Source organism: Geotrypetes seraphini, chromosome 14 (genome assembly GCF_902459505.1).
Source record: "Geotrypetes seraphini chromosome 14, aGeoSer1.1, whole genome shotgun sequence".
NCBI classification, from domain to species: Eukaryota; Metazoa; Chordata; class Amphibia; order Gymnophiona; family Dermophiidae; genus Geotrypetes; species Geotrypetes seraphini.
Window position 1 is genome coordinate 67,288,298 of NC_047097.1, and position 24,146 is coordinate 67,312,443.

A 24,146-nucleotide genomic window follows, 5' to 3' on the forward strand; every position below is an offset into this window, starting at 1 on the left:
CCAAAAATGAGTTGACTCTCCCAGCCTGAGAATAGATTGAAAAGGGTTCATAGGTCCAAAATGGAAAATCTTTAAAAAATTGAAATTTAACACAAAAATGAAATAGAAAGTTATGACTAAAATAACGGGAAGGCACAAAAAATATGCACAAAATATATACACAAAATACACGCACTACAGAAATTTTGAGAACAGCTTCTCTGCTCCTACAGAAAACTAAGAACTGAAGGTCCCGTGAGCCAACCTCGGGCGGGAAGGCACTTGCGCATGCACTTTTGCACTGTCCGTACATGTGAATATGCTGCCTGTTTGTCCTCGGATAATTCTTCTATTCAAAAAAGTCCTGACCATCTTTACAGACTAATTTTATCATCATTGAGCTTGGTGGTTGTTTGCTCTTCAATGTTTGCAGTTATCCATGCAAAAGGTGTCATATTTTCTAAGTTAGTCTCCCCCATTCTCTCAAACCCAAAAAAGGAAATTAGAAAATGTAATTTTCCTGCTATTCCTATGTCACATTTATCCTTGTTAACTTGTATCAGTTTACAATTAAATTTCACTTCCAATTCAGAATCTCAGGACTCTGCTCCCTTCCGTTTAATCATTTTTCTGTTTTCCCAGTTGACCCTGTACAGGTACAAGATCTTTTATCCGAAATTGGGCAAACTGAAAAGCTCCGAAACCCAAAATTTGATGCAAACTGGAAGAAAATTTCCTCGATGTGACACACGTTGAATCCAACACAGGTGCACGTTTCTCCTGTTCTCTGTGCAATTGAAGGGCTGGAAAAATGGCAAAGACAGCTGCAGATTCCACACAGGGTGGCAGTGAGAAGCAGAAACAGAAGCATTTGGTGGTAATTTTATGGTCTTATTGTCTGTCTTTTTCTGACTTAACATTACCATTCCAAAATCCAAAAAAATCCCAAAACCAAAATATGCCTCGTCCTGAGGATTTCAGATAAAGGATTTTGTACCTGTATTAGGAAGACTTTTTCTTAATTTTAGGTCTTCTCTGCCTTGGCACCTCATCACTTAAATTTTCTAGGAATTTAGAGTCCCCCCACCGAGTTAATTTAAATCAAGGTTAATGGCCCATTTTTTAAAGATTTGAGGTCATCTACTTATTTATACAGTAATTTCTATAGTGCAAGAAAAAAATCAAATATAACGGCACCAATATTTGGTAACGAACAGCTCCTTCTTGGGTAAGTGCCACTCATTGGGGCTGTATTTTCAGCAGCATTATTTGGATAATGCTGCTGAAAATCTTTACTGACTGCTCTGGCATTATCCACTAGTGCTAGGGCAGTCCAAAGGCAGAGTCGGACGTTATCCAGGTACCGCTGACATTAAGAGATAGTACCCTGATAACTACCCAGGCAAGTTAGAGGATACCAGATATTCAGCAAAAGTATCCAGGTAAGGCTGGCACTATTTGAGAATAACTTTAAATGCCTCAGTCATTGCAAATATCAGAGAGAATGGTATTAAATGACTTATTTGAAGTCACATAGTCAAGGGAGAAATAGTCTAAGTACCAAACAACAAAACAGAGCCTCGCCATGTTGTCCTGCAGTTTACTTACTTATAATACTGCTTCTGAAGTGCTGACATCTCTACCCGAAGAATCTGCTCCACTTTGGCAGGAAGGGACTTCTCCACATCCTTTTTCACCCGGCGAAGGAGGAAGGGTTCCAGGACCTTGTGAAGGCTATGGTAGCCATTTTCTCTGCCCCTCCCATGGTCATCCTCAAAATCCTCCCAAGAGTCAAACCTAGCGTGGCAACAGGAGGAATAAGATGGACACCTACAATTCTGACTATAGCTCTACAGTTTTAATACTAAAGTGGTTCAGTGGGGTGCATTAGTAAACATAGAAATAAAGACTTAAAATTAAGATAGTGAAGCCACAGAAGACAAATATGGGTGTTTGTGCTTGTGAATATTAGTAATTCACAGCTGAGGAATTCCCAACTTTGTTTCAATTATCTATTATACTCAAGAGGAAAATTCCCTAACCAGGTAAAATAATTTGATTAAAATAAAACAAATTTTTGTTTGTTCTCTTTATTATGACAAACTTCTCTAACATGCACGAACTGATGAAGGGCAAACTTTGATGGACATCTTTTAACCATAACACTACACAATAAATGAAGGTAGATAAAACAAAACATAGTCCATCTAGTCTGCCCCCCCAAAAAAAAACATTCCCCCTTCTTCATTTGTGCGAGTTATTTATGTTTTGCTTTCAGTAGAAATACTTTATACTTATCATTTCTAAAGCGCTACTAGACATATCTTCTGACTTACACTACTATAAAATACACTTTAGAAAGGAAAATTTTCCCCTGCTAATTTTCTTTCCTTGATTCCCACCAGACTAATGCAGAACTCTTTACCAACAGATGGAGACAACTGCTTGTTAATTCTACCCTATATAGGGCATTAGGCAGCCTAAGTTCTCAAGTATTTCTATAAGGAAGCAATATGAAACAACTTCCCTTTTTCTATCTCTGAAGGAAGGAAGGCATAAGTTACGCAAATGTTACGCCTTCTAGATCACTTGGCATCCACTCTCTATATAGTTCCATTTGCACACTTTCATCCCATTGAAGACATCTATAAAGCGTCTACTTGGTGCTCAGTCCACACATTTATATCTCATCACTGCTTGGATCAGCTATCTAGAAGAGACAGTTTGGTCAGGCAGTTTTTGAAACTGTATTCTCTTTAGAAGCCATCTTCCCTCCAGCCTCATGACTGTTATATTTAGCATTCTTCCTAGAGGCATGAGCCTGGCAGCTTGGAAGTCTCATATGTGAGAATATACTGCCTGCTTGTCCTCGGAGAAAGCATAGTTACTCAAGTGTAAGAGGTGATCGAGTTCAGCAGGCAGATATTCTCACAACCCACCCACCTCCTCTACATGACTTCTTAGTTTTTAGATGGAACTGACGATCCTGCGAGCTGACATCAGGCAGGAAGGCACACATACACTCAGGATATGGACAGTGCTAAAGTTTTTAAAATGACAGTATACTTTGGTACATGTCCATGCCAGGCTCCATGGAGGATGTCGCCCCATATGCGAGAATGCCTGCTGTCCTCAGAGAACATCTGCTACAGATCCAGTCGACATTGTATATCTGGATTTTCAGAAGGCGTTCGACAAGGTTCCGCATGAACGACTACTTTGAAAAATTGTGAGCCATGGAATCGAGGGTGAAATACTCACGTGGATTAAAAACTGGCTGGTGGATAGGAAACAGAGAGTGTGGGTAAATGGACAATACTCAGACTGGAAAAGCATCAGGGTTCGGTGCTTGGACACGTGCTCTTCAACATATTTATAAATGACCTGGAAATTGGTACGATGAGTGAGGTGATTAAATTTGCAGACGATACGAAGTTATTCAGAGTAGTGAAGGCGCAGGAGGATTACAAAGACCTGCAACGTGACATAAACACGCTCGAGAAATGGGCTGCGACATGGCAAATGAGGTTCAACGTGGGTAAGTGTAAGGGGATGCATGTCGGTAACAAAAATCTTATACACGAATACAGGATGTCTGGTGCAGTACTCGGAGAGACCCCCCAGGAAAGAGACTTGGGAGTACTGGTCAACAAGTCAATGAAGCCATCTGTGCAATGTGCGGCGGCGAAAAGAATGCTAGGAATGATTAAGAAAGGGATCAAAAACAGATCGGAGAAGGTTATCATGCCGCTGTACTGGGTCATGGTATGCCCTCACCTGGAACACTGCGTCCAGCACTGGTCACCGTACATGAAGAAGGACACAGTACTAATCGAAAGGGTCCTGAGAAAAGCGACTAAAATGGTTAAGGGGCTGGAGGAGTTGCCGTACAGTGAGAGATTAGAGAAACTGGGCCTCTTCTCCCTTGAAAAGAAGAGACTGAGAGGGGACATGTTTGAAACATTCAAGATACTGAAGGGAACAGACTTAGTAGATAAAGACAGGTTGTTCACCCTCTCCAAGGTAGGGAGAACGAGAGGGCACTTTCTAAAGTTGAAAGGGGATAGATTCTGTACAAACGTAAGGAAGTTCTTCTTCACCGAGAGAGTGGTAGAAACCTGGAACGCTCTTCCGGAGGCTGTTATAGGGGAAAACACCCTTCAGGGATTCAAGACAAAGTTAGATAAGTTCCTGCTGAACAAGGACATACGCTGATAGGGCTAGTCTCAGTTAGGGCACTGGTCTTTGACCTAAGGGCCGCCGCGGGAGCGGACTACTGGGCACGATGGAGCACTGGTCTGACCCAGCAGCGGCAATTCTTATAATTTGTGGCACTTGGTTGAGGATTGTTAACTGTGATAGTTGAGCTGAACTGAAAAGGTATACAAACAGAGGGAAAAGCCCCAGGGAGTTATGAATTAAGACTTGTGATCCCACAGACCACTTGAGGTTGGTTCTAATTCAGCTGAAAGCCTAAAAGCAGCAGATAGAAAATGTCACTCCTCTCCACCCCAATACACACTAGCATTTGAAGGCAATTCACATGACATGAAATCATTCAGTTGACACCTACATTGCTTCATGTTTGCTAATTGTTTAACCCACCATATACTCTCTTTATATTTATGTTCCAGTTTTACACAGTTTCATGGAGTTAAGCACTTACGTCTCTGGCATCAGAAAGTGCAGCAAAGACCACAGCTCTTTCAGAGAGTTCTGAAGGGGTGTCCCTGTGATTAGGAGTCGGTGGTTGGACTTGAAATCAATCAAAGTTTTATACAGCAAAGAGTCATCGTTCTTCAATCGATGAGCCTCATCCACCCCAAGAAAGGCCCAGTTAATACTGCCCAGCACAGTCTGAAAACAAGCAGAGGAATCACCACCTGGATATCCATGCTGAATTTTCTCATTTCCTGTTTTGATGTTAGTGAAAGAGTATTGGGTTGACTGTCACAGAACTCAAAGAACAAGGGTGACACAAATCAGCAGGGTACAAACTTCTCTATTCTACTTTATCAGTGTGCCACAATTTTGCTTTGAATGAAAGCAAGCAGTTTATGTTCACTCAAATTTTTGGCAACTGTCACGGACTATATACAGTATCACCTGTGACAAGTTTTTTTTCCAGGTGCATTTCAGAATGAAAATAACTCTGCTGAGTGACATATCTGTGCCTATGGACAGAGATGCTGGCTTTTGGGGTTTCCACATGCATTTGAAGAGACGGAGTGGCTATGGTGCATATCTGCAAACAAAACCACTGAGGAATGGGGAAGAGATAAGAAACAGAATATACACTCTGCAACGTCTTCTTTAGAGGCATGGACATTTATTCACTGAGCAATGGACTGCAATGAAAGATTTTCATCAGATGCTACTAGCCCAGTTCACCTTTTTGACAGAATACAGAAAATATATGTACTATGGCATTTCAAAGTTCCAGCACACAAGTGCGAAAGCACTTGTTATACAGTCAGATATCCACCACATCAGTATTTTGAAAAAAAAAATCTATTTCATCAGAGCTACAACTTCCATCCCTAAGAAATAGAAAAGGGCTATTTTTTTCTTCACTTCTGCACCTGGGTTTGCAGATTCTCAAAGATCTAAAAACGAATGTCAGAGGAGGACATATTGTAGCATGAAAACCGATGAACAAAAACCCCATCATTTCACCTAGTTCTACTCCGAGATTTTTCTCATCCTGATATCAAACTCTAGAAAGACTATTAGAAAAGGAGAAATTAGGTACTTACCTGCTAATTTACTTTCTTTTAGCTTCTCCAGACCAGTATAGGACCCCACCCTGTTTACTGTCGTGTTCTTGTGGCTGTTGCGCAGGCAGATTTTGGTTTTTCTGCAGGTTCTAGTATTTTTTAGGGCCGGGGAGAATTGAAGAACAGCAGCTGTGGCTCAGCTGGTGAGCTGTGGGGACATTTTCTTTCTGGGATCTATCCTCTGCATTTTCCAACAGCATTTGGGTAAAGTTGTTGTTACTCCTGTTTGGAGTATTGTTTATTTCTGTTTCAAGTTTTTAGTTCTGCTTGGCTATTCAGCAGACTGATAGGAACAGGGGAAGGTACCTCTTATGTACTATTCCACAGTTTTGTTTTCAGTCTCCATCTGCTGGTCATGATGAGATATATACCTGCTTGTAAGATTTCCTATACCGGTCTGGAGAGTGTTAAAGAAGATCAAAAATTCTAAGGAAAATTGCTTTCCTCCAAGAAAAGTGGGAGACTCAGAACATTTGCAAGGTAAGCTAAGTGACTGTATGAGATACAGTGTTACATACCTTATCTTTCAGCAGGATCTCATAAGTGGTTATCAGTACATTAAACTTCAACTTCTTGGTCTGCTGATGGATCCACTCATACTCCCGTATCTGTAACAAGAAACAGCCTGGTCACTTAAAAAGAAATTTTTAAATCAATAAATAACAAAACAGGAATAGCTGCTAGCACTCAATCAGAAAGTGCAGTATATAAAATTTGTTGTACCCTCTTTGCTTTAATATCCACCAACCCTCAAAATTTTTTTTTTTGGGGGGGGAAATAAAAACCTCAAAAAACAGGCCCATAAAGATGCATATACTGCTGTTTGCAACTAGGACTAGGGCTATTTCAATCACTAGTCAAAAACACTCCACTTAAATTGAAAAATACAGTATTTTGACATATCTTAATTATCTTCAAGCCGAGATGTGTCAACAAAGTACATAGGAAAAAATACACACAATTTTTTTGGATTTTAAGATCACGAATTACAATTACCAGCTAGCCTGAGATATTACAGCAGTGTATTGTCAACTGTGTGCCACGAAATGCCGGGGAGGAGAGGCATCGGCGCTGGCTGACTGCCTACAGGACGTGTGTAGTGTAGAGCAGTGTTTCTCAACCTGCAGTACGCGTACCCCATGGGGCATGCGGACTGCCTGTTGGGGGTATGTGGGCTGATCGACGATTCCTCCCTGTCACCCTGCCATTTAATTATCCCTGCTGCAACTCCAAGAAGGGAAGGGCCAGGCATGTGCAGCAATTGCATGCTGCCAGCCCACAAGTCTCCCCCCTCCCCGTTGTCAATTCTGACGTCGGAGAGAAGGTCCGGATCATCCAATTCAAAGTCTGTTTCTTATCTGCTTCTTCTCTCCTCGTTGTTGTCCACACCTTCCCCCTCCCCCCCCACAAAAAAATTGGGTGCAGCGCAACATTTCTCTTCCCCCTCCCCCCTATTCGGTGCTTCAGCAGCAGCATTTCTCTTCCCCTCCCCAATTGGGTGCAGCAGCATTTCTCTTCCCATCCCTCACACGTCACACACCCGTTGGCAGAGTTGCTACAGACTAAGGCAAGTTGTAAGCTTCCCTCCATCACTGACCTATCTTCCATAGGTCAGCGACGGAAGGAAGCTTACAACTTGCTGCTCTTCCTTGCTTCAGGTCTTCCTTGTTGCCGGGTCCTGCCTTCGCGGAAACAGAAAGTAGGCAGGACCCAGCAGCAAGGAAGGCCTAAAACAAGTAAAAGCAGCAAGTTGTAAGCTTCCCTCCGTCGCTGACTTGTCTCCTGCCTTAGCCTGTAGCGAACTCATGCTCCGGGGCTCTAACGGTAACCGGCTTCCCTTCTCTTCCCTTTCCCCTGGGATGTAAGTTCCAGTTTCGGAGGGAAGCCGGCACGCACAGTGTTACCGTTAGAGCCCTGGAGCATGGGTTCAAGTCACTTGCTGGCGTTAAAAAAAAAAAAAAAGTCAGGCAGGAGTCAAACATTGAACTTTCGGCGGTGATTCAGGCTGTGCCAAGTCAGCCCGGGAAATCTCCAAGCCGGTAAGAGGGTTTTTCTAAAAAATGCTGAGCAGCGGCAGCAGCAGCAGGATTCGCGATCGAGAAGACAGCCGGGCGGTCATCTAAATTAGCCGGGCGGAGCACACGGCTAAAAGGCGCTAGGGAGAACACTGAGTAAGTACTGAGGAGGGATTTCAGAAAGTGCTGTGAAAGTCAGGCAGGCAAAGGAGCAAGGGACACATTCTGTGGCGGTGGCTGGAGTTGTAGGATTGCAGAAGAACAAGACTGTTCAAAAGTAGTAGTTATACAGATTTAAGGCATATAAAGCACTGAATTAAGTCAGACTCTTCTTGCTGCCTGAAGAATAAAAGTTACCTAAGCTCAGTTCACCTCTATCATATGTATTTACATACCGTATTTCTGCTCATGATGTCGCCTATATAAACTACCACATTTATATCTGGTGCCCATATATCAAACTCTCGCTGCCAAGATGTCAAGGTGGACAATGGCACAACCAAAATGAAGGGACCATACAGTTGATTCTGGTGGAAGAGGTAGGAGAGGAAGGAGATTGTCTGGATGGTCTTCCCTAACCCCATTTCATCAGCAAGGATCACACTGTTATTCCTGCAGATGGAGAATCGAGAAACCATAGATAAATTATGTAATATGTCTGCACTGTCCAATTCATTATCAACAAATTTGAATCAGCTGTATTTCTGGAAAACAAATGCATTTCCCAACCAAGTACAATAATTTAAAAACAATGTATCTAATCTCCTTGAGGGCCTGGATCCAGTCGGGTTTTCAGGATTTCCCCAATGAATATCCATTGAAAGCAGTGCATGCAAATAGATCTCATGCATATTCATTGGGGAAATCTTGAAAACCCAACTGGATTCCGGCCCTTGAGGACCGGAGTTGCCCACCCTTGGTCTAGAACTTTCATGTTTTTGAAGAAATTAAGGAACAGATTAATTTAGCAAGAACCCATTTGAAAAAGAACACAGTTAAGCAATCTCGCTCCTCTCTCAGGAGAATCACTCTAGTGCAGTGGTCTCAAACTCAAAGCCTTTGCAGGGCCATATTTTGGATTTGAAGGTACTTGGAGGGCCGCAGAAAAAAATAGTTCATGTCTTATTAAAGAAATGACAATTTTGCATGAGGTAAAACTCTTTATAGTTTATAAATCTCCCCCCCCCCCCCCCCCCCCCGAAGGCCTGCATGTTCCCCCCTTCTTTGCAGCATCCTCCAGCTTCCTCCCTGGCCTCCCGGTCTTAGTTTCAGCTAATTACCGCAGCCTGCAGAGAGGATCGCTGGTGCTGTAGTGTTCCTTGCAGGCTGCCATCGGCCTCCGCAGCACATTCCCTCTGCCACAGTCCCGCCCCTCCTCTAACATCAGGGGCAGGATCGCGGCAGAGGTAACATGCTGCTGAGGATGACGGCAGCCTGCAAGGATTGCTACAGCACTGGCAATCCTCTCTGCAGGCTTCGGTAATTATTTGAAGGTAAGAACGGGAGGCCAGTGGGGAAGCCAGAGGATGTTGCAAAGAGCGGGCAGCACTAGTACAGACAGTACTAGTACAGGCTGCGGGCCGCAAAATAGTATCTTCACACAAGAGGACTCTTCTGTAGGTCTTTTCCTCAAGCAGGATAGCCTGTTATATACATACTTGCACCAGGAGTGTGCCAGCCAATTAAGGCCCTCTAGCTGGTAATCTCTCAGCTCCAAGTTTTCTCCACCCACATATGAAGGTTGTTTCTTTAAGGCAACGAACCTAGGCCGCAGTCTCAAAACCTAACAGTGAAGAAACCTTGTTTGTTACAGACGTATGGCAAATTAATTTTGGAGAAAACACAGATGACGACAAAAAGCAGTGAAACGGTAGTCAACCTTACCCATCTTAGTGGCTTCTATCTATCTCACACATACACATAATTATATATGTATATATACAGTATATAACACAAAAAGAAAGACTTCTCAGAATAAAGGTCACAAGCAAAAATTTGAATGAAATTTTAGTCTTATGAAGTAAATACACTTTAGCATACACTCAGATATGTGTAGCCCAGCCAAGAGCCATAGCTCCTATAGCTGAACCCACCACCCCATCACTGTGTATAACTGTAAAGTGGTAAAGTAAGGTGTTCTTCTTAAATATTGAGCAAAAACTTTTCAATGGCAAAAAAGGATAATAGAATCCTACTTATCTTAAAACACACATACACATATACATATGTACACACATACACAGTAGAAATCTCAGTTATCCGGCACCCATTAGAATTGGTGGATGCTGGATAACTGTAGTTTCTGGTTGCTTGAGAGTTACTGTAAAAATAAGTTTGGTCTCCCTTCCCACCTCACTCCATCATCCCCCTACCCCCACTTGTAGGTCCAGTATCTATTCTTCCCTTCTGTCTGAACCCCTTTCTCTCCCCCTTCTCCCCGCACTCCCTCCTTTCCTCTGTTCCCAAAGCAGTAGAGCTGGTCCTGACAACCCCCTCCCTCCCTCCATTCTCAAAGCAGCAGAATGCCTGACAACCCCCCTCTCTCTCTTGCTCGAAGCTGTAGCAGCAGCTAGTGAGCAAAAGCGCTGATAAACAGGCAGCTTCTGGCCAGTTTAGGCAGGGCCTTTCCTCTGCCACGTCGGAAGTCATGAGGCAGAGGAAAAACCCTGCTAGGGCTGGCCAGAAGCAGCCTGTTTACTGGTGCTTCCTCTGCTGGCCAGCGGACACTACAACTTCAGGTGAGGGAGAGAGTTGTCAGGACCAGTAGCCTGCTGCTTCGGGAACAGAGGGAGATTTGTGGCCACTGCTGATGCTTCTGGGGCTGGAGGGAAGGAGATTCGTGGCCACTGATGCTGCCTCTGGGGCTGGATGGAGGGAGGGAAGAAGGGAGATTTGTGGCCATTGCTGATGCATCTGGGGCTGGAAGGAGAGAGAATTGTTGGTTCAGAAGCACCATTTTGGATGTTGTCCGAGGAGCATGGGAGACAATTTTTTTTTTTTGCTGACAATTTTTTGCTTGTTGGTTGAGAGTGCCAGTTAATTGAATACCGGTTAACTGAAATTCTACATTCACACATGCACTATACGTCTCCAGCTCACAAATGAGATAATATAGCTAATTCAACTATGTGCACAAAATACTGTATATCTAATGAAAAGCCAGTATGTGGAAAACATGAGTATGGATCTAGGAAAGCATAACATATGGCTTTTAGAATTATGCAAGTAAGATTTAATGCAAAGGGAAGAAGTACAGTATAGAAAGTAAAAGTCATTATGTAAATAAACAGGAGCAAGATCTCAAGATTAACTATTTGATGATTTTAAGATGGCCAAACAAATAAGGTGACAACAAAAGCCAGAAGGAGTGGTCTCCCTCCACTTCCACACAGATTGTGCCAGGATCCAAAATAGTACAATGACCCTACCACTAGGGGACATCCCTACCGGGGAGTCTACAAACCAGTCTGTTAGGAGATGGGCAAACTCAAGCTTGAACCCTCCCCAAATGATCTCCAGCACTCAGCAGTCTGATAACATCTGCTCCCAGACATCTGCATATGCTGAGAGCCTTCCTACTATCCACAGGGGGAAAACTTCAGCCCTGGTATCATTGTGCCTTCTTGGAGGTTGAAGAGGGACAAGGACTGGAGGCGTGGCTTTACCTAGGTCCTATGAATCTCTGTCTTGATCCCTGATAGGGATAGGGAGTATTGATGAAAGAGCCTGGAATTACCGTCCATAAACTCTAGAGGTTCAGAAGTCTCCTGCCCAGCAGAGATTTTGGCCAGTGATCTGCAATCGCTAGCCATCAGATCATCCAAATCATCTGCCCCTTGAAAGGGTGTCTGCTGAGAATAGCCTTGGAAGTGGAATCTCCCGCCCATTACCTGATCCAGAGCATTCTGCAGTCTGAAATGGAATAAGCCAAGACTTTGCTCATGACTCAATAGAGCATAGGCTATCATCAGCTGGGGCAAAAGTCATCCTCTGCCGGGGTGAGTCCACGCAACTTGCATGCAGAAGGAAAAAACTGAAGATGGTAGCAGAGTCCTCTGGAGGAAGAGGAGAAGTTGAAAACCTGGAATGGATTCCTTCTGCATGGTTCATGAGCATAGGAAGAATATTCTACTGCCCAGAATGACCTGTTGCACTAGAATGCAGATTAGTAAAGATGTAAACATGTATACCTAAAAGAAAGGCAGACTGGAGACATGATATACTGTATATATTTAAATACCTCTAAGATATTTGTAAAAAAAAAAGCAGGTTCTTTAAACCCATAGGAATAAAATGGGATAAACTCAGGAACAACCTAAGGAAATGTTGTAGACACATGGAATAACTTCAAGTGGAGCTGATAGAGACAATGACTACCTGAATTCATTCAAGAAAGCCTAGGACAAGCAAAAAAGATCACTCAGAGAAAGGAAGGGATTATAGAGAGAGCAGCTGGTGTGGATGAGAACAATGGATAAGCCATATGATTTTTTTGCCCTGTCATACCCTGTTTCTATGTATAGTATATTTGAATTTTAGATTTAATTATTTGCTTTTACCAAATTGGAGCTTGAGATACATATATATTTGCACACGCGAGAAAATGTTTTTGCTAATCTATTACTTGTGCACACAGCTCTTAGCCTCATATTAGCTTATTTCAGAGCTTGAGACATACAGTTGTACACACTTATAAAGGCTCATAAAGTAAAAACGTGTCATGTTCTACTAATATGCAATGAAAATTACAAATCATTCCAAGGCTGAGTAGTAAAATACTCTGATACATGAAAACAGCCTGAAAAAGTGAGGACCTTGCATTCTCGGGTTGGAGTGGTTTTGGTGTTGTCCCGGTTGAGAAAGCTGTCGATACAATGCTGGAACTTCTTGCCAATCAGTGCCCCATCCTCCCAGCTGCACTCAGCATATGGGAGCCCCATCCACTTGCACAGATACTCCGGTTCCGTAGAAGAGGCAGAGGCAGCTTTCCGGCTAGGGACTATACCAAAATACAAAAGTGAGGTAATTGATGCCCCATGTATCCTATTCAATAAAACTTCTATTCTGAGTAAGGAATGGCTGTGGCAGAAATTCTATTATTCTGAGTACATAGGTCATTATTTTTTTGTACACAATTTGTACATAAATTATCTGGGAGGATACTATCACCGCAGTACACATCATTATCTCTAAGAAATCAATTTAGTTCTAGTAATCTGCATGCACTGATCTTTTGTGATTTCTGCAATGGAATCCTTCTGGAACTAAGGGAAGATTAGGTGTTTACCTCTGTAATCTTATTTCTAATAAATAGGCATATCATTCCTGAACTCTTGGGTAGTCAGTCCCTTCCTATGAAATCTGAGTAGAAAGCCTAAGGAGAAATTAGGTTCTTACCTGCTAATTTTCTTTCTTTTAGACTCTCCACACCGGTACAGCCTTCAAGTTTCAAGTTTCAAGTTTAATTTTTATTTGATGTATCGCTTATTACAAACTAAGCGATTAACAAAGTATAACAATCATCGTTAAATTATATAATATTGAACACAAAAGGGGTAAAATAACAGTAAAATGATATTTCTTTAACTAATAAGAATTTGACAAACAAAACAATAATGACAGACCATGACACATATGGAATAAACATAAGGAATTAAAGTTACAAAAATATTTTCCCTAGGAAGGGAGAAAGAGAGGTCTGAATGGGGAGGGAAAAAACAGTGGGACGGGATAGAAGGTGCTCTGTTCGAAATTGGCAATGAGATGAGTTTAGAGATCAAAAGATAATTTAAAAAGAAATGTTTTTAAATTGGTTTTGAATTGGTTTAAGTTTTTATTTTTCCTGATATATAAAGGAAGAGAATTCCAAGTAAGAGGAGCCACTACAGAGAAAATATCGTGGCGTTTTGTCCCTACTATTTTTAAAGAGGGAACCATTAATAATTCTTGAGAATCGGAACGTAAAGAGCGATTTGAAGAATGGGGTATTAATAGACGGTCTATGAATTGTGGTTCATTAGTATTTAGTGTTTTGAAAATAAGTAGAGCTATTTTATAAATTATTCGATTATTTATGGGCAGCCAATGTGATTTGATCAACAGAGGTGTTACGTGATCATATTTTTTACCATTGTGAATTATTTTGATTGCTATGTTCTGTATAATTTGTAATCGTTTTTTTTCTTTTTGAGTAATGTTTTGTAATAGAGAGTTACAGTAATCTAGTTTTGTTATAACAAGGGAGTGCATTAGAATATTTAAAGATTGTGGTTCTAAATATTTTGACATAGAACGGATTAAACGGATTCACTGATGGGTAATAGCTAACCATGACCAGCAGGTGGAGACTGAGACCAAACTTTTGGTTATAGTACTTAATAGCTGTCCCTCCCACTAACTACAGTACAGAATCCTATGTCTTTGCAACAGAATTCAGGATTTTGGCACCCTTTTATCACAGCATGGGAGGGAGACTTGAGATAAGAGGGGGAGCTCCTGGATCATTGGGGGGGGGGGGAGGAGGCACCAATATAAAAGTTGGTTTAGGATGCCATAGTTCCTTGAGTGGCCCTGCTACAATGATATCACAAGTTAGGCTCTCAATGTTATAGAACTAATTAAAATAAATTGCAAATATTACTTTTTTTTTAATGTGTGTTTAATAAAAAAGGTAGATGGGTGTCATTTTTAAAATCAATACTGTTTCCAAAATTACAATCTCTTACTACAGGCTTCCCTCAACAACTACAAAAAGCCAAGGGATTGTTCTGTAACGCTGGGTTAATTTCAAGCCACATGGTCCATTTTTCATGGCTATAACCTTTGACTCAGCCCAATTAACTGAATGATGTGATGTACAAACATGAAGTCATGTAACCCAGTTTCTATTTGGATTGGACCCCACCCTTTGCACATACAAAAATTATATTTTAAACTGAAAATTACCTGGAAAGTCAGTTTGGCCATTTGCAGACTTGTTGCTCTTCACAGCTGGGTAAAACCACAGAAAACAATGTTTTAGTATATTTTTATTTTTATGATGAAAGCAAATAAATGTAAAGTTTTCTAGCAATTACCTGCATTAGTTCATTTATATGATTTTTTTTTTTTTTAATGAACAATTGCTACAAAATACTATTAAGATTCAGTGAAACTCACCTAAGTATAATCTATGAGCTGAGAACCAGGAAAAGCTGGTTCAAATCCCAAGTCACTTAACCCTTCCATTGCCTCAGACACATGCTTAAAATTGTAAACCTTCATTTATAAGACTTCATTTATAAGACGCAGTTACTTAGGTACTTGTAGCAAGTGTTCCCCAAGAACAGCAGGACAATAATCCTTACGAATGGGTGATAACAACTGATAGAGTCTGAACAGGAAGGTTTCTCTACTATTCTTCTAGAACTTTTCTCCTTCAGTCCATTGCAAGCTACTTACAATATTATAAGCGATATTATCAAATTTCAAATAAACCTGAAACCTGCAGAATAACTCCTGGAGCTCTTCCCGCTGAAAGATGCGCATAACCAACGCATCCTCGCCAGCTGGCAGAACTAAAAAACCTCCGCCAGCGGCATCCGCCCACCGAGAGGATCCTGGAGGTCCACCAAGGGGTCCAAGTCCTCATACAAAAAAATCATTGTCCCAAGAGACCCTCGGTCATTGGACAAAAGAGGAGACGGGGATGAAACCGGTGCTGAGGGAGGCTAAACCAGAGTGGACGTACAGGGACACCCCCCCCCCCCCCGACACCCGTGGGATGGAAGCAGGACCCCCCAGCCACCAGAAGATAAACCTTGCACAAGGCTAAATCAAAATCAGGAGAAAACCCCCTGGCTGCCCAATGGGACTCACTGCCAAAGCAGTGGACCCAGCAGAAACCTGCCCTTGTCTCCCTAATACAGGAAGAAGGTCACCTGAGGCTGCAGACAAAATGGAGGCGCTTCCCGCCAAAATTGGAGCAAAGCCCGCTGAGAAAAACACCACCGAGGCCTAAGCCTGAACCACTCCAGCCACTAAAGTAAGCAAGCCGGCAGCAGCTGTAAGGGAGTCCCCAGCAGCATCGGTGGAAAAGGAAATTTTATTTCCCTGTTCATCGGCAGCTGGGGGAATCCCTGTGTGGGTGGCGAGGGAAGCCCGGGCTTCTCCGCTGTCAGCTGCTGGCGTGTGTGGCACTCGCGAAGGGGATCCCTGGATGCTAGCACCCGAAACCAACAAGGATTCCCCTTTATGGCGATCGGCACACCGTGAGCATATGCCAGTCTTATCAACCTCACGTCTGGAGCACAATGAGCACTTTTTCCCTTTAAAAGTGCTCAGTGCGCAATATGCGACGTAGCTGAAAGAAAAGTGCCGGTTAAGAACAAAAAATCAATTAGTCAATTGAAGGCTCCCTTCAGACCGGCACTGCCTCAGGATATTTTTTTTTTGTCAGAACAGACTCCACTGACTCTCTAAGCCATATGCCTTGCCAGTATCGGTGGCAAGGCTTACAGCTGAGGCACCTCTATAAAATTTTTGGGGAGGTGGAGGAAATGGGGGAAAGACACAACTCATGACCCATCGAGTGTGACACCCTCGAGGAAGGATGGATCTCCAAAAGGGTCCCCCCATGCTCAGTCCGGAACCAAACAGGGACAAAAAGGCCACTAAACAACTTCCAACAGCCCTACACTAACCAAGGGAAGACTGGCAACAGCTTACCACACCTGCTTGGAGACTGAGAACAGACTGGTTATATTAGGGGGAAGCATAGCTACTTGTATTACAGCCAAAAGGTTTTGTCTCAGTCTCCACCTGCTGGTCATGGTGAGCTATTTCCCATCAGTGAACTACCGGTCTGGAGAGACGCTAAAGAAAGAAATGATGCACATAATAACGGAGGGGAGGAAGGGAAATATGATGCATGGAGGGAAATAGAGAGGTTTGACCAAGGGCACAAGGCAGGGAGAGAGAGAGAGAGAGAGGCAGGGAGAGAGAGAGAGACAGGGAGAGAGAGAGAGAGGGAGACAGAGAGAGAGAGAGAGACAGAGAGAGAGAGACAGAGAGAGAGAGAGAGAGAGATGGTAGACATTGAGAAAGAAACACATGTTGGATATGGCAGTGGAAGGTAGAAAAAAATAATTTTATTTTCTATTCTGTGATTACAATATGTTCTTGCTTAAGCAGGCCTTCAAAACAGGAAAATTTCCACTGTACCTGAGTGGTACTCACTAGGCCTACAACTGAAAAAAGATAAGAACCAAACCCAGAATTTCTTCCCTTCCCTGAAACAACAATCCGCAGTCCACAGTGTTTTAGAATTTTATCACATTCTACAGATACCACTGCTCTTTCTGCAATGAGTGATGGCTTTCATTTAATGGCTGCAAGTATAGAACTCTCGTGAAGAACTCCCAAACCCCTCTTCATACCAGTGGATGTATTTGGAACCCTTTTGCTATTAACTCACCTATCACTCTCTCCACAATTTGATATTGCTGATTTAATTCTGAAGCCAGCTCTTGCTGGCAGCTGAAGTATTCTATATCTTCTGGTGATACCTTGGCTAACCTAGAGAGGGAAGATTAAGAAGAAATGATATGATAAGGTATGATAATTGGTTTTTTAGTGTGTGGTGTTATATTGCTTTGCACTGGCAGAAGGGAGCGAGTTCACTTATACTAAAAAATAAGTTTAAGTACCTATCTATAACATCCAATCATAATGTATATTGAACTTCTGCATACTCAATTCAGGATCCCCAATATTTCAAAGGTAAAAAGTTCTTTGTAGATAAACCAAGCAAAACATGTTTTCTTTTCCCATTTTTCCACAAATCAGCTAGAATGGACTTACTTGTTTCTGCCAACAATACCTGCAGGCTGCCGCAAGGCTCTGCCCCCTGCCCCCCTCCCTGCCCTAGCCTCATACCTCATCTTGCCGATCCCCGGTGGAGGTGCAACAGGCAGGAACGAACTTACCCAAGTTCCTGCCCTGCTGCTAACTGGCTGCCGTGAGTTTCTTCGGCCGCTAAGCAGCACGAGCAGGAGCGCGATTTGGCGTGGCTGCTGCTCGGTACTGAGAGGCATCCTTACTGGCTCCCGCTAATTCTGAACCCATGAGCAAAAACAATATTTCCTGCGTCACGGTACTAAAACAGCCAATTACTGAAAAGTACAATATCAAAATATATCTATAGATTAGCCTCACAGTACCATTGTTTTATCTCTTCCTCCTTTTTCTTGAAGTTCTCCAGCTTTTTCAATCCCTTCACTCTCTGCTGCTGCAAAGACTCCTCACTCTCCCAAGTGCTGTGAATATAAGACCAGCCCTTCCATTTGATGAGGTACTGTGTTTCCCCTTCCTCCTTTTCAGGGTTAAAGTCAGCAGTGGGGTTTCCATTTGCTTCAGTGGCATACACAGTAGTTGAAGCTCCAACAGCTGTCAAAATAAGAAAAGGAGAAATTAGATGTTACCTGCTAAGTTTCTTTCCTATGGTCCCTCCAGACCAGTCCAGACACTTGCCCTAACCAGCAGATGGAGATCAAGAACTACTGATTTCGAAGTGATCCTATAAGTTACCTTGTGCAATCCACAACCAGTCAATATTTTCATGCCAAAGCAAGATATTAGAAGCCAATCAAAAACAACAATACAGCAGAAACTTGCAGCTACAATCAAATTTCCGATCAACAGCCAAATTAAAGGGATGGAGATAAATGAAACCACCCTACCTTTTGAATTGTGTCAAATCTTTAAAAAACAAAAAAGTAAATGCTTCTCCCTGCTAAACTTAATTCTCAGGAGAATTCTGGGCTGGTCTAGAGGGACTAAAGGAAAGAAAATCAGCAGAGGAAATCTAATTTCTCCATCCTTAACATTCTCCCAGATTAGTAGTTTCTATAGGTAGGAAACAGACAATCTCATGGCTCTAACACCCTCAAACAACTTTGCAAATCTGCACATCAAAACGATAGCGCCTCGTGAGGGAATGCAATGAAGACAAGTGGCTGCCCTGCAAATTTCCTGAGGAAGAATAAAGCCAGGTTCAGCCCCCTCCCCCTCCAAAAAAAAAAAGATTGCCTGCCCCTAGTGGAATGAGCTTTCTGAACAGTGGGAATTTCCCAACCTTTAAAGAATACACATCGAAGAGATGGCCTCCTTAAAGCAAAACAAGATACACAGCAAATGTGGGGAGACCAGCTTTTGTCTTGACTGCTAAATTTATATCCAAAATACAGTTCACAGGCCTTTTTCACTGGTGGTATTCTTCTGACTGAAGGTGCAAAAAACTCATAACAGAAAACGTTAATATATTTCCAAGGCATTTTCATTTTAATCATTAGGTCATGCAATAACTAGTTCTTCATCAATTTCTCCTAGAAGGAATGCAGAAAATTAGAGCTAAATGATGTCATAATATATTAAACTGAACAGCATTAAGAACATAAGAAGTTGCCTCCGCTGGGGCAGACCAGAGGTCCATCCTGCCCAGTGGTCCGCTCCCGCGGCAGCCCATTAGGCCCACTGCCTGAACAGTGGTCTCAGACTAATTTGTAATTTACCTCTAATCCTGTCCCTATAACCTTACCTCTACTCCTATCTGTACCCCATTCATTTACTAGTGATGTGTTGATGCACATGTTGTAAATTTCTAAAAAAAACAAACCAAAAACCCATACAAGATAGAAAAATTGATCTCATTTCTGGGATCAGCATCCAAAAATTTATAAGAAATACCCAGCCTCATTATGGAAACAAAAATCGGATCTTTTCCAGATAAGCCCCGCCAAAAAGTAACCCCCGCCACCCAAAAAAGATTATAAAAAAGAGGCGCGATCTGTATAAAGTAAAGTGGGGGGTTCCCCCCACGCTTCCCCGTCGGAGCCCTTAAAAAAATGGTCGACAGTTTATCCTATTTTTTATAATCTTAAGTTTCATATCCTCTTTTTTATAATCTTTTTTGATAATGTTAAGTTTCATATCCTCTTTTTTATAATCTTTTTTTGGGTGCTCTGACGGGGGGCGTGGGGGGGAACCCCCCTACTTTACTTTATACACATTGCGCCGCGTTGTGCTGAGAACTTCACTGGTTAAGGTTGCGTGCGCTGGCAAAAGGTGGCGGGGCTTAACTTTCAGCGCGTGCACTTTTTCCATTAGTGGCGGGGCTTATCTGGAAAAGATCCCAAAAATCAGAGTGTCCAATGTAATACTACATTCAAATCCTAAGGGTGCGCTACTGGGATCCCCAGCTCCCACCCATCTCAAAACTAATCTTTTGATTCTTTAGTGTCCCTCTAGACCGGCACAGAACGGACGGCTTTACATTCCTCTGCCAGACATGACTTTTGGAAGCAATACAAGTGGGCTGTGCAGTCCCATCTACAATCAGTCTGTTCTCAATCTCCAGCAGCTGGAGGTGGTAAGCCTGTACAGTCTTTCCCTTTGTTAGTTAGGGCCTGTTGGATCTGATTAGTAACCTTTTTTCTTGTCCCTTTTTGCTGTCCGGAAAGATCTTAGGGGAACCTCTCAGAGGTCCTGCCGACCTTGGGGGTCTAGTCCCTCCCACCCCCAAAATTGTATTTCTTTAGAGGAGCCTCAACTGTACGCTTGGCCACACTTCAGGCACAGACTATAGTTTAAAGAGCCTGTGGGGTCTGCATGCCTCTGGTAGATAGATGCGGTCGACAGCCGTGTCGAACAGGACTCCCAGGTACTCCAGGGATTGAGTCGGCCACAAAATTGCTCTTGTGGTAATTTACAATCCAACCCAGATCCTCCAGGATTTGGATCACCTGATCCACTATGTGCTGACCCTCCAACAATCGTCAAGGTAGGGATGCACTTGCAATCCCATCTTGCACAGGTGAGCTGCTACCACAACCATCACCTCGGTGAAGGTGCGAGGAGCTGTCGCTAGGTCAAAGGTTAGAGCTGAAAACTGATAATGATTTTCCAGGGCATGAAACCTGAGCAGCTTCCTGTGATCCGGGAAAATGGGAATATGCAAATAAGCCTCTGTCAGATCCAGAGAGGCTGGGAACTTCTTTGGGGCTACTGACATTATGACAGACTGCACAGTTTCCATGCGAAACCGCAGAACTCTGAGCACTGCATTCACGTGGGTAATGTCCAGAATGAGTCTCCAATCGTCTGAGCCTTTCTTTGGCACAAAAAAGTATCTGCCTGAGCCAGAGTGTTCGGGCAACACCAGCTCTGGAACCCATTGCCAGAGGTGGTAAGAGCAAACAGCTGGTTTAAGAAAAGTTTAGACAAATTCCTGGAGGAAAAGTCCATAGTCTATTATTGAGAAAGACATGAGGGAAGCCACTACTTGCCCTGGATCGGTAGCATGGCCTACGGTTTTGGCCAGGGCTACTCGGCTTGATGGACCATTGGTCTGTTCTTATTGCTCAAATATCAAGCAGTGACCAGAACCCTGGCTGCCGTCTCCGGGTGCTCCATGAGAGAGTCCACAAACCAATTTGTCAGAGGCCAGGCAAAATCCAGCTTCTAGCCTAACCAAATGATGTCCAGAATCCATAAACTGGATGAAATCTGAAGCCAGGCCTGAAGAAACGTGGAGAGCCTGCCCCTGATATGCAGAAGGGTAGCTCCTGGACTGGCCTGGCATCATTGCAACTTCTTGGCAGATGGAGTTGCTCAGGAAGCAGAGGACTTGGTACGTCTAGACCCTGAGAACCACTGCCTGTAGCCCTGGTAAAACATCTGCGATATGGAACTGAAATACATTACATTACATTAGTGATTTCTATTCCGCTTGTACCTTGCGGTTCAAAGCAGATTACATAAGAAGAGAGCTGGACATTTCCAGGAGGATACATTACATTGGAAAATTTCTGGTACAGGTACAAATTGAGGATACAGATTAAATTACATTGGAAATTATTTCAGGTTACGTTACATAGAAAAATATTCTGCTTCCTTACATTGGTAGATATCTGGTTTCAGTAGGAGATATTAGGTTTCAGGTTGATTACTTGGGTTTCTGGTTATTTTATTTTATTTTTGGGACGATTGAGGATATGGTACCAGGGAGTGGGCTGTACTTGTTCAAGTTAAAGAGGGGAAATACAGGCGGGAGTACCTGGAACCATGAAAATTAAAGCACCTTGCTCCTCTAGAAGTTCTGGGTCTACTATCAGGCAGGATCTTGGCGCAACGATCCACCACCAAATTCATGAGATCATCCAGACCTTTACCAAAGAGTAACTGCCCCTTAAAAGGGAGTCTGGCGAGAGAAGCCTTTGAGGTGGAATCACCAGCCCATTTCCTGATCCAGAGCATTCTACAAGCAGAAATGGAATAAACCGACGCTTTGCCCAGGACACAAATGATGTCATACAGGACGCGTCAGCCACATAGTCCACCCCCGATAACAGAAGTTGAAGGGGGGCTCGACAACTTCATTCTCCAACATGCACAGCCTGGAAAGACAAGCGTGCATAACAAAGGATGACGCTGAGGCTTTGACTTCCAAAGCGCCACTGTTTCAAAAAGTCTCTTGAGAATACATCCACACAGCGGTCCTGCATGTTCTTGAGCACTACATTGCCTTCACTCGGAAAGGAGGTGTGTTTAATGACCTGAGCCACCAAGGAGTGTACTCTAGGCTGACAAAAGAATTGCCGACACTCTTGTGCCATAGTTTACAGATGGGACATGACTCTCACTACTTTGAGAACCCCCCTCCAGAGAATTCTACTTCTCTGAGATCAGGATGTTAATATCAGGATGCCAGGGAAAGGCAGAGGACTGAGCTCTCACTCCATACGAGAGAGAGGAGGAAGTAAAAGGAGATGGCTGAATGACTAAATCCAACTCATGCAAAGACTCCAAACTCAGATCTGGTAAGGCAGCAGACTTAAATAAGCGCAGCACAGAAGAATCATCCCCTTGCTCAAAGGGCAAAGCAGAATCTACAGAGCTGGTGTACATTCCCGGGTCCTCAGCCACGGAAAGAGCATTCCCCAAAAATAAAGGATCCGTAAAATGATCATCATCATCCATGTCTCCTGTGGAGAGGTCTCCCAAGCCCTGAATAGTGGCAGACTGTGAAGAAGTGCCCTGTAAGTCAATGCCGCAAGGAGATAAAGCAGAAGCACAGGGAGACTGCACAGGAGAAGGACAGCTCTCACGAAAGACATTCCACAAAAAATTCCTAGAAGTCCTCTGAACCTTGGTGCTTGAAGTCACCCTCTGATACCTTTAACTTGTGCTTCTTCGGCTGTGGGGTGTCTGCGTTTTGCTGAGTGGAAATATCTGGATTTCCAGGCCCCGAAAATAGAAAAGGCTATCCCAGAGGGTTGACTGCCTTTTTAGTCATCCCAAGCAAAGGAGAGGTTAAGAAAACGATTCCTGCCTCTCTGGCCATGGCGCAAGGACACTCCTGAGATGGCAAATTTGTGCAATCCTTCATGAAACTGGAGTAGAAGAGCCAAGGACTCCATTCTAACCAGTATCGAGGCAAAAATTACAAGTTTAGAAGTGCAGGGAATGTTTGAAAAAATATATATATATTTCTAAAAAAATCCAAGATGGCCACCTCTAAGAAATTCACGCTTAAAAACACTAATAAAACACTTCCACAAAGCGTAAAAACAGTGAAATTAGGATTTTTAGGGTAGGGGAACATGCAAAAACACCCCAAAATCTCAAATTCAGACCTTCCCTGATTTACCTCACAGGTGACCAGTGCTGAAGAAGTGCTGCAGCCTGCCTCAGCCCTTTACAGTAGCTGGAAAGGAGAAAAATCACTGCCTCAAGCTGGAAATGCCTCTTCAACACTGATCTTGGGGCTGCCAGCCAGGCACTGAGCCTGACCGTACCCCCACCCCTACAGACTGATAGATGCACTTATAAAATGGGGGAAGGGTGAAAAATGCAGCTGGACACCCTGTGAGACACTGCTGAGCCTCCTAAAGGGTGTCCCACAGCCTGCTCTCAAACCCCTGAAATTCAGCAGGTAAGAAATAAACACGGGGCCAGTCCCGAGATCCAAAAATACTTGTGCAGGCTAGCTAATATGTACCACCAGGGATTGGCCTGTCAGCTACAGACCGGAGCCTGCTTCTTCTCTACGTAGGCAGAGCTGAAACCAAGGTGAAAGCTCTGAGCACAGAAAACACTGAATAAAATAATAAAAAGAGAGATTAGAATAGCAACACTCTTTCTGGCTCACGTGCAGAAGGGAAAAACTGCAGGTGGCAGTAGAGCTCACAGTGAGGGAGACAGAGAAAAAATGCAGAGTGGATTCCTTCTGCAGATGGCTCGTGCCTATGGGGGGATAATCCACTTGTCTAGAATGACACACCTATTGCACTGGAATACCTAATTTCTCTAAGCTAGATTGTCTGTTGTGGCCAGGATT

At 43.2% G+C, this 24,146-nt stretch overlaps 1 protein-coding gene across 1 annotated transcript in view; it reads right to left on the reverse strand.

The window, feature by feature from the left end:
* CHD2 (chromodomain helicase DNA binding protein 2) overlaps positions 1-24,146 on the reverse strand; it is a 186,355-nt gene that overhangs the window by 97,564 nt on the left and 64,645 nt on the right. Inside the window, 9 exon segments of the mRNA XM_033920273.1 lie at positions 1,588-1,776; positions 4,646-4,836; positions 6,275-6,364; positions 8,167-8,383; positions 9,430-9,554; positions 12,586-12,770; positions 14,717-14,761; positions 17,226-17,326; positions 17,971-18,196. Of these exon segments, the coding sequence (XP_033776164.1) occupies positions 1,588-1,776; positions 4,646-4,836; positions 6,275-6,364; positions 8,167-8,383; positions 9,430-9,554; positions 12,586-12,770; positions 14,717-14,761; positions 17,226-17,326; positions 17,971-18,196 (1,369 nt within the window).